At 33.6% G+C, this 12,252-nt stretch overlaps 1 protein-coding gene across 2 annotated transcripts in view; it reads left to right on the forward strand.

Annotated features, from left to right (window-relative positions):
* The window catches only part of LOC126821843 (regulator of G-protein signaling 7), a 104,545-nt gene extending 98,879 nt beyond the window's left edge, over positions 1-5,666 (forward strand). For both annotated transcript variants that reach the window (XM_050550360.1, XM_050550359.1), the window contains exons 14-15: positions 236-350; positions 860-5,666. In XM_050550360.1, coding sequence (XP_050406317.1) covers positions 236-350; positions 860-1,003 — 259 coding nt within the window. In that variant the 3' untranslated portion in view covers positions 1,004-5,666. The remainder of the gene's footprint in view (positions 1-235; positions 351-859) is intronic.
* The last annotated feature ends 6,586 nt before the right edge of the window (positions 5,667-12,252 follow it).

Here is a 12,252-nt window from a genome sequence, read left to right on the forward strand (position 1 = left end):
GCTAGAATGGTCAAACTTGGTGTCGTTGTTCATTAGAAAAATGTCTTGATTGAGTTTAACGATGAGTATTTGATTGCCAGATGTTTTATAAAAAGATAAATGTGCAAATAATTAATGAATGTCATCTATATATTTTGGGATTGAGGTGGGGACATAAGCCTCATTGTTGAAGGCATTGATGCATAATTCAAGCAACTAAAGGGAAACAACTCTATTTTGTTTACTTATTTTTCAGTGAATTTCTTGCCCCTGGTGCACATAATCCTGTAAATGTTGATTGTCAAATAATGGAATTAGTTCGTAAACGAGTAGAAAATAACCCAACACGTTTTTGTTTTGATGAAGCACAGGTAAGAAATAATCATTGTAATTTTTCAACATCTCTGCATCTGGACCAAGAATAAACTCAGATTATCAGAAAAGAACTTTCCGGATTTTTTAAGTGCAGCTCTCACTGGTGCAAAAAGTGTGTCTAATCTTCTGGTTAGGACAAAAAGCAGACATCCCATGATTAAATAGTTGGTATATAAAACATTCCTTGTCAGTTAGAATACAAAGTTCTCCCTCTTGTATTGCACACATAACCATAGAAATACATATTAGCATATGTTAGTTTCAGAATCCTCCAAATGAAATGTTGACGAGACATTACTGTAAACTTATTCCGTTCTTTATAATAAGATTCCTTGGAAAGTTGAAAAGGGCATGTAAGTAATGGCATTACAGATGCACTTGTGATCACATTGTAGTTAAGATATCACAAAATTACATAGAAACCAGTAGGTAGTTATTACATATGACTTTCATGTTACTGGTACTACAGAACGTTATTGATGATAGAGAACTGTATATATTTCAGGACCATATATTTAAATTAATGAAATGTGACAGTTACAGTCGGTATTTACGGAGTGATATGTATAAAGAATATTTAAGTGGAACACGAAAGAAAGTAAGATTATTACCAGTTATACCCATGACCTGGACTCATTTTAAAAATTGATATTTACAGCTTGATGTATTTGTTATTTCTTTTTGTATTCCCATCTTCTGTATTTAATATTAAGTCTTTGTTTTTTTTTTCTTTCTCTTATTTTACTGCCTATTTATTGTTACTGTTGGTTTTTATTTTTTTTATTTTTGCATTTGTTCAATGAAAGGCCTAAATTTTTAAAATTTTGCCAGTTGTGACCAAAAGACATTGAAATTGAACCACTAATTCTGTGTTTATTATTTTGTTTAATTGACTGCTTTTAATAGTAATATCTGAATCAAAAACCAGAATCTTTCAGTAGCAGTTTACACCTAAAAAATTGGCTTATGTCTGCAAGACCAGGGCTTGTATAAGCCTGAGCAGGACCAGTTTACACAGTGCATGTTTCTATTTCTGTATAATTGAGTATTGCATGTTAATAGATTTTAATGGAAAAATAAAATGCAAATCATTTCAAACTACGGATCACACATATAGAGTAAATGAAATGTATATTTGATGTTTATGTATACGTTTTAAGTCACAATTAATTGTATTCAATATATCTGTGATAATTTGACAGAACAATAGATAATGCGCATAGCATATTTTGCCAGGACAGCTATTGTTGTATTAGAAGATTATTTTTTTTCCCACACTTGTATTATTTATGTAAAATACTTTCATTTTTTTCTAAGACTGAATAAAATGCATGAAGCCCAATCAATTCCTAAGAAGAATGTACAATAATCCAACCTAAATATGATTTGGCCCGTAAATGTGGAAAGAGAGAGTTTTGAATAAGTACAGTTTGTCTATGCTCAACCTGCCCTCAGCTGATCATAGGCAGTGGATTTTATTCTTGTCCTGTCTTTTGGGTTTGATCCTCGCTTAATGATCTACAGAAATGGGGCTTGTAGAATGTGGGCAGACTGCAGATTACGGGTCCTACTAATCACCGACAAGAAACAAAAACCGACAAACCCGTTTTTTTATTCGCCCACATTGAAATGTGGTCGTATATTGTTGTCCGGTGTCCACACTTGCTTGTGGACACTCTAATCTCCCATAATGTGTCTTTAAACTTTAGATATTCTGGCTTGGATTCAATCAGATTAAAAAGAGATTTAACTGAACACTTATAGGTGGTGCTGGCTGGTTAAATGTTGAGCAATTTTCAATTCATATCTTGTCTTTGGAATGATATTCTTTTTAGACAGTCAACTTTCATAATATTGTAGTTTGAAAATAGTATGACCACCAGAAGAAACGTAAAAAAAAACCCAAACCTTTTGCATGATGACTAAAGATCACTAATATACGATGGCATCGGTTGATTTAGTCATTCATGGCCATTATATCCTCTCACAATGTACAGGATTTTTTTTTTCTCTGAGATTCTGAAAATCTATTGTTACATTTATTCGAGAGAAATGAAAATGAAATGAAATGGGGTTTAACGTCCTACTGTTCTGCTCCAAACTGGGCTAATGAAGACAGCCATGCGCCATACAGTGTGCTATGAGGGATATTTTGCTCGGACAGCGGCACTACAGCCTACTCTTCTATCAAATTCCAACTGTCAAGGTATCTATTACGTGCACGCCAATGTGTACACAGGACCTCGGTTTTACATCCCATCCGAACGACTAGACAGCTGTCCTTGTCAGGCCCTCCGTCCTACATCACTGACAAGGTGGAACCTCGCCGGAAAATCTGGTTGAAAACCCGACCTCCAGGCTAGCGAGCCAGCATCCAAAAAGTAATAAATCATAGATTGCTAAAATCCTGAAACTACAACCCTAAAGTCTGTCCCATACGGGAGCGTGTAGGGTGACTCAGTGGTGACGTCAAAATGATACAGCGTAACGCCTACGCAACATTTGCGTCAGATGATGCGACCATAGCGTCACCACAAGTGACTTTTGGTAGTCAGTTGGATGTGATATGTAGAATATCTATAACATATCTTTCCTTGTCAGTCACTTTTTGCAATAGTTTGGGCGATATTGACAAAAGAAATGCTCTTGTAGGTGATCAGTAGGACTGCAGATTATAGTTGGAAAAATTATTTGATTATCTTCAAATGTTAAAATGCTACTTTTCTTTTACCAGTCCCTTATTTATTTTTGTTTTGTTAATTTTTTTTTTGTTATAGGCACAATACCATTAATAGTATTAATTTAATTTTGAATGTATTTTGTGCTATTATTTGCATGTATATCTTCTGTACAGTGTGACTGACTGTGATGCAATTATTAATATTTTTTTGTATAAAAGAATGTATAAATTATTTATATATATATGCTGTGTACATAACAAAGTTTTCCTTTTTATATGCCAACACGGAAATGTGGTTGTATATTGCCGTCGACCCTCTCTGTATGTATGTCCGTCCGTCCATCATCAACAATTTCTTGTGAATACTCTACAGACTACATTCATCATCTAATTGTTTTGAAATTGATATATGTTGTATATATCAGTGAGATGAAGAATCCTATTTAATTTCAATAATTTCCGTTAATTTCTTCTGAAGTTATGACCTGTGTTTAACGCTGCTGAACCTTGTGAACGCTCTAACTACAAATGTTATTATCTGATCTGTATGAAATTTATATGCATCATTTAGATTAGTGAAACGAAAAAGCTTGTCGAATTTCTGTAAATTACTTCCAGAGTTAAGGCCCTTGTTTCAGTTTGTAGAACCTTGTGAACCCTCAAAAAACGATAATTATAATCTTATCTGTATGAAATTGTCTTGTAAAAAAATGCCCCCAATTATCTTCAAAAGAATAAATATGTGACAACCCTAGTCGACTGCTCAGATGATATAGCTGCTGTGGGCGTATGTTTTGTTGCCTTGCAACCTATCTTCTTTTAATGTGACACTGCCAGAAACATCACAATAAAAGTTATGGGAAATGAAATGATATGAATATTTTTTGTGTAACTATATATAAATGTATATATACTATACATAAAGTACATATTGTATCTACATATGCTAAAATGTAAACTTGTTTTGTGATATATCATAAAAATACTGGTAAAACAACATATATTATGAAAGTTTTCTCATTTAAAAACATACATGATAAACCGACTGCACTTGTATACCATATCCCCATTCACACATTTAATTTATCTGTGGCACTCAACTAAAAAGAGGATAGTTATTTTGTATACACAAAATTAGTTAAATAGCTATGATGATTATAGAACAGGCAATCGGGTATGATTAGCAAACAGGTTTTTGGACACAGGTTGCAAATTATTTTAAACAAATACATGGAATTTCAATGAAGGATAACCATCATTCGACTACATCTATCGATTACATACAGATAATGCCTGTTTACCTATGGATAATTCCCCTGTTTACCTATGCATAATGCCTCTTTACCTATGCATAATAGTTCATACCTAGAGATAATACCTATGGATAGGATAGGCATGCACTTAACCAGTAAATTAATGCCCCTTTCCTAATGGGTAATTTCTATTTACCTAAGGATAATAAAGACTTTTGGCAAGCGGATTTTTCCCATCCGTATCCCGTATCCGTATCGTATACGTGATACATTGCGTCAATGTAGTTTTAGAGTTTTGGCAGATTTTAGCAATTTTTGGTTTCACTAGTGTATTATTTCAGAAAGTTTAGCCCGTAGATCAATCAGTATGCAGACAGGCGGGAAAAATATGAAAATTCCGAGAAAACCCCATCAAAAAAAATGATTAAATTCCAGTCGTTATCACTGTTAAAATCTCATCAAATATACACTTTCGTGTTCTAGGATACACACAGATTCATAAAAACGCTATGATGCAACATTTCAGCGTCTAAAAGTAGCAAAAAAGACGGGAAATGATGACAGTGTTATATGGACCATTTCCGTATGAAAGCCTTTCCATACGTGCTGCAGTATCCGTGTGCCGTATCACGTATGAGAAATACACAGACATTGATGACGTCACACGCAAAATCCATACGGATACGCGATACGGACCAGGAAATTACGCTTGCCAAAAGTCTCTACTACCTATTCACCTGTGGGTAATGTCTATTCACCTGTGGGTAATACCTGTTAACCTTTGGTTAATGTCTATTTACCTATGGATGATACCAATTTACCTACGGATGATACCTATTTACCTTTGGGTAATGCATATTTACCTATGCTTAACTTAATACCTATGGATAAGTCCTGCAATTAATTGATAATACCTATTTACCCATATGAATATTTTAGTATTTCACACAGTTTTCTTTTAAAGCCAAAGGGTTTTAATTTATCTGGTATCTTGCAAATAACAACATTTTTATTGAAATATCAATGAATTACAGAGATTGTTTTAAAATTTATTTTAAACAGAATAAAAAGTTAGTTAATATTGCTGCCTGATTAACAGATGGCATGACTGTGTACTAGTGATTGTAACAGCTGGGTCTTTTAGTCTCTGTTAGTTTTATTCAAAAATATCAAATCAGTTTTGCCCCCAAACATATAGTACCTTCAAGGTAATATAATTACGCTTTGTTTAATATAATTAATATCTGAAAGAAAGATGAAATCTTTGTTTAAATATTCTTGCATTTCTTTCATTTAATTGTTTTATATTTTATTGTTATGTATTTTATTTTAACTTGTTTTTATTTTGCATGAAAAATCAAAATAAATTTTTTGACATATATATGTTGTGATTTTTTTATTTGCAATTTGCCCTTCTCATGTTCTTTTTCTAATCAATTATCCTACCTTTTTACAATCATTCGTTGTAGCTGAATGTTTTGGCAGTGTTTATTTTAGATGCGGCACTTATTTCAAATAGATTTGGTTAAGTTTTGGGAGGAGGAATCAAGTGCATTTGACTCCCAATACTGCCCTAAAGTACCATATTTTTATTGTTATGAATAATACCGACATCACCAATTAGCATGGAGCATTTAAATGAAAAAGTTCTGGATTTGAATGATTTTATTTTTGCAAGATTTATATCAAGCAGATAAAAATATTTGGAAGAAAAACAGTGAGAACCTTTTTGGATTGCAGAACAGATCTATAAGATACCCTAAAAAAAAATAGTCCTGAAGTAATGGCTATCATAAATAAAAATATGTTCGGAAATTTGAAAAAATTCTGCAATAACAATTTTAACATCTTGGGGAAGGAGGCTGAAAGATGGAATATTTACATGTGGTATACTGAATCCTCTTACTTCTGTGATTTTTTTGACTCTTTTCTGCCCTTTCTGAATATTTTCCATCACTCTCGAGATTATTGCATCCTAGATTTTAATGAATATTTTGATGTTTTTGATGATTTTATTTAAATATGTTCATGTTTTTCATTGACTATTGAAAACTCTAAATGTAATATTTTCTCATCTTTTTTAATTTCTCATGCACAATTACTTTGCAATTATTTTGTCTGCTGTACAAAAGGCTAAGCTCAATGTGTTCGAAAAAAAGATGATTTTCAAAAGCAATATTATAAATCAGAGAAGCACTGATTAAAAAAAAATTTAGATATCAGACTAAAACTAGGATTATGAACTTGTTTCCTTCAGTCTCCATTTATCAGTGTTGATATGAATATTAGAATATAGGCTTCAAGATATAATGTATAAAATTTTTGAAAGTATTAAATTGAAATTTTGGCTCTTCAAACATGTATAATTTAACTTTTAATGGAATCAGACAGACAAGATAAGTAATTATATAGTACATTATATAGATTCTAGATAAGAAATAGTTAGTTTATCCAATAGTTCCAGATGCATATCTATCTATTCCTTCCTTTCCTTACAGCAAACAAGATCCATTATTCCCAAGTTGCCAAGTTTATCCATCGGCGGAACATGATGCACTGATTTGCACTCTTTCCTGCTTGCACCTCAACATTTACTCGCCTTCATCTGATGGATTCATCTTTAATATTTACCTGCTTGATTGGCCAATCAGATGCACTCTTCCTATCTTTGCAGCGTCTATGTCACCAGCGATTTGTGTGGATGTTTCTCATTTATTGACACTAATTCTGTGGCTTCGTATCGCTTCAGACTTTACACTATCTGGGCATGTTTTCTTTTCTTACACTTCAATGTTTTAGTTTTTGCTTGTTTTAATCTCTATGTGTCTAACAAGTTAAAATAAAAAACGCTAGAATGCTGACTAACTATGTTGCTTCTTTGCTGTTTTCAGAGTAAAAAAAGACTTGAAATAAGAAAAGTGGTTCAACAACTGTGAATTCACTGTGTCCTGGGTGTTTTTGTTTTTTTCTTTTGCCGTGGTAGGCAAAATAAAAAGTGATTTTACATAAGAAAGATGTGTTTAGTGTTGTTCACAATGATTGGTTTGTGAATTAAAATATAATTTCAATTTACTCACAGCCGTTGTGATGATTGATAAAGTGCACAGATAAAACTTATGCAGAAGAAATGTGATAATTTTGTGCTGGTATCGAGGAATGTGGCATGTTCTTATGAAGGTGCACTTAAAGATATTTGTGTAAATGTTACAAGATTCTGAGAATCAGAACGTGAAATTGGTACATATATAGAGACGATATCCAGTGAACCAAACAGTCATGTTTTTTTAAATATATATATATATATATATATATATATATATATATATATATATATATATAAAAATCATGTTTCATGAACATTGATCGCAAACCTTCTGATTGCATTTTTTCGTCATACCAATAAGCTGTTCTATTGTAGTGCTTATTGCTGTGATAAAAGGAGGTAGTTATTTTATTGAGATTACCATTTCAAGTTAAAATTGTATGCTTCACCTTAGTGATTAACAGTAGTACCAAGAACTGTTTCAAGGAAAATAAGTCCAATGATAAACCTAGGATAAGAGATACAAGTATTTAACAATCCAGTTACGTGCCAAATTTATTTTTCATTGTTATGTGTAAGGTCTCTGTTAAGCCCTATTTTGTTGATGTGTAGAATGTATGAAAGATTATAGAATTAACACTAAAATTATTGTGTGTTGATATTTTTTTGTGAAGAAATATCATTAGTGCAGTTATTTAACAGCTCTATGATAATTTAGTTGTACTTGATACGTAAAGAAACTTGTTTTTGTTTATAGAAATAGAATTCATAGTCATAGCATGATCCATAACTAAATATTTTATAGTCATTTATCTGCCTTTATAAACATTTTAGGATGTGTTTGATCATCAAGAATCCAAACCTAGATTCTCGAAAAAGAGATTCAAGTTAACGAACAGTATTACCAATAGCTGACTTGATTCGACTTCAAGATGTATTGTACTTGGATATTGACTTAAGAATGAATGCCATTTTGAATCAGTACCTCCAGATGAATTATCGGATTCCTGTATTTAGATTTGGATTTGAAAACCTTCATGAAACAAAATGGATTCAGAAATAATAAAGAACCTAGATTTGGATTTGTGACAATCAACACACCAATTTTTGTACCAATATGGGGATATTACAGATATGTATGTATATGTAACGTTTAACGATGGGAAGTTTATAAGTTGTATAATATTGACAAAACTTATGGAAGGGTATCACTGCCAATATTAAATGCCCTGCGACAATGTCGTTTCCATTGATTATATGTAAAATGTACAATGTACAAAGTCCTAATACCGTTAATGATAAAAGTCAAAATACCTCTAAGGTAAGAGTTAAATGTAAAATTTCAAATGTTAAATGTTAAATGACAAATGTTTAGTGGGAAAATGCTTTTTTTGACGTGTCTACATTTTACATTTCTCTCATTACATTTTACTTTTGCGCTCTGCCACATCCCATTTGTCCTTCATGCTTTCTACATAGCATCTTTCGCACAGCATCAACTTTCATATGCAAATGTAGGATATCACGTGACTTATTAACATATATGGAAACCTGGCACACTATAAACCAGCACACTATAAGGATATTCACCGCACGATAACAGTAAATCAAGCTGGCACACCATAAGAAACTATCTAGACGACCGTGTGTAATCATGAATGTGCCAGGAAATAATTGATAGATTCAAACAGCCAAAGAAACATACTTTCCAGTAATTTATAACACAATAATTGGAATTTCATATTTGGACATTGCACAGCTCCCACACCCACCCCCCGTAATCATGGTAAAGTACCATCCAAAGTGTCAAGGTAAGTAAATTTTTATTCTGTGCTAGGTTGATTTCCTGTTATAGTGTTGTGAATATCCTTGTTCTGGCTTATAGTGTGCAAGGTTTCCGTATAATATTAATAAGTCACGTGATATCCTACATTTGCATATGAAAGTTGATGCTGTGCGAAAGATGCTATGTAGAATGCGTGAAGGACAAATGGGATGTGGCAGGAAGCAAATGAAAAATGTAATGAGAGAAATGTAAAATGTAGATACGTCAAAAAAAGCATTTTTCCACAAAACATTTGTTATTTAACATTTGACGTTTTACATTTAACTCTTGTCTTAGAGGTATTTTGACATTATCATTACGGGTATTAGGACTTTGTACATTGTACTTTTTACATATAATTAGTGGAAAAGACATTGTAGCAGAGAATTTAATATTGGCAGCGATACCCTTCCATAAAAATTAACCCTCCTTGCACGAAACTTAAGAAAAGATTATTTTAATATCAAAAGGAGTTCAGTGATGCCAAGAATGATGCAATAAATTGAAGGGCTGGGGTGGGGGCTGGAGTGATTTCACTAGCTTCAATGGAAATGGTTATTTCTATCATAGAACTGATACATTTTGTTGATAAAGGGGAAGTATAATTGTATTTTTGGTCTATTTGACTTGCAAATTTAGGTACATATTATCGTGTCTTTAAGGGATATAATTGACTATTAATTTTCAAATAAGATTAATACCATTTAGAATGTAATTAAAGTGATCATTTAAAATATCTTTGGCAGTGGCACCTGGCATTAAGAGTCTTGGTTTGCTCAATTCTTTTTCAGGCTGTAACCCGTTCAGAGAAATACATGTATAAATTTAAATGATATTTCTGGATTCATGTTGCCAAGATCCATTAATACAGGAAGTTACATCGTTTGAAGGACAACAGTGAAAGCCATCATAGCTGCACTATAGGACTTGATTATTCATGACTGTTAAAATATTAAATTCAGCCTCCTGTCAATTTAAGTTTATAGAGCCTAAAAAATTCAATTCAATCCATAAATGGATTTGTAAAAATAACATTGCCAGTAAACTGTGAGATTGTGAGAAGATGTTAATTATCTTAAATTGATGTATGTAGTATATATTTCTTTATTATAATTTATTAATTTAGTTTTCAAGTATGAATTAGGTGTATATGAGAATGTATTAAACATGTACAAATGTAGAATATACAATGAACAGGGTTTTTAATTTATGGAAGAATAATTGGCTCTTTATTTCCTGTTCGTATCAGGTATAATAACAACTTGAAAGATTGAGCTGATTTGTCTTCCATAATATTTTAAGTGCTGATACTTTTATAACAGTATTACCACTACTATGTTAGTTAATAAGTCTTTGGGGTAGTTTTATTACAACGTCAACAGCTATTGTAACCATAATATTGATTATGTTTGGATTTAATATGAAATTGATAATAATCATAAAAATTGTATTAGCATGCCTCATTACTTTATGTATGATTTTTTTTATAATTCTTTAGTAATGGTAATGGTGAGATATAATGAATTGAGATCCAACAACATTATTTCTGGAGTTCAGTTCACAAATAGAATAGAGGCCACTTAATGCCATGTTATTTAAAGAAGCTAAATCTTGTTGATTTAGGCAAAAAAGAGTATTTAATTTCGATTAGTAATGGGACAAACTACACTTAAGTTTAGAAAGAGTAACCAAAGTCGGCTTGTTTACTACTTTTAGTTCATTTCTTGTCCAGTTGTCACACCCATCACGCAGATTGTCTAAGGAACTGCCATCAACAATTGCTTGTTAACACTCTATAACACTCTATATGCTAAAGGTATAATCTGACATCTTTGGCTTTACTGAGTCAACACAGAATTGATTACACACTCAAAGCCATTAAAAACGCAATGCCAAATTCAAAGTTTATTTACTGCAACAACTTTTAACAAATGTACATATAACAATTGACAAAATTGAGATAACAAGCATCTGTGGATAATTTCATGAAATAATTCACTACAAATGCACAAAACCGAAACATCAGAGAACCATGAAACAAAGCAGAGGTCAGCTGATGTCAATATCCGGTATGTCCACCCTGAGCTCTTACACATGCCTGAAGTCGCCTTGGCATGGACTGGCACAGATGTCTCATTACACGCTGTGGGATTGTTTGCCAATGATTTTGGAGTGCTTGTGCCAACTCTGCAACAGTTCATGGTGGCACAGCTTGAGTTTGAACCCGTCGTCCAAGTTCATCCCAAAGGTGTTCGATCGGTTCATGTCGGGAGACATAGCAGGCCAATCCATAACACGAACATGATGATTGTTCAGAAAGTCTCTTGTCAACCGGGCAGTGTGGGGTCGGGCGTTGTCATGTTAGCAATGGAAGCAACACCGGATGAAGGATGGCGTCAACATAATGTTGAGCGTTGAGATTGCCTTGGACCACCACCAACTGGGACCGAAAGTTGACGTTGATAGCGGCCCAAACCATGACGCCACCTCCCCCGAAACGATCTCTTTCCAGCATGCAGTTACGAGCAAAGTATTCATGTCGACGTCGGTAGGTACGGTGACATCCATCAGGAAAACTGAGGTTGAATCGGGATTCATCCGAGAAGAAGACATTTCACCATCGTGTGTTGTGCAGATACCCCTGATTTGCGGCCCATTGCTGTCTGACAAGTCGATGACAATGCAAAAGGATTTGACCTTGGTAAGGTCGACGGCAGCGTAACCCAAGAGCAGCCAGGTGCCTTGGACTGTTTTGGGGCTGATCTGACGCTGCCGTGTTCCAACAGTTCCCCTAGCAGTAGCAGTAGCTGACTGGAACCTGTTGCGCAGATGCTGTAGTCGGATGTGGCGATCGAGCAATGGTCGATGGGTGGACATTAAAGTGTCTGGCGACGGCTACCTGTGAAGCCCCCTGATCCAGCATGCCAATAGCTCTGTTCCTGTTTTCTTGTGTAAGGCGTGGCATTTTTCCGAAGTGATGAATGCTGAAATTTTGATCTGTATTTAAAGGGCCAGAGTGTAGGGAATGCACGTGCAAAACGTGTGACATGGGACTACTTAAAATCGTGAAAAAAGACAAGTGTTGCATTTGCATGAA

The sequence above is a fragment of the Patella vulgata genome, chromosome 5 (assembly GCF_932274485.2).
Source record: "Patella vulgata chromosome 5, xgPatVulg1.2, whole genome shotgun sequence".
In the NCBI taxonomy this organism is placed as follows: domain Eukaryota; kingdom Metazoa; phylum Mollusca; class Gastropoda; family Patellidae; genus Patella; species Patella vulgata.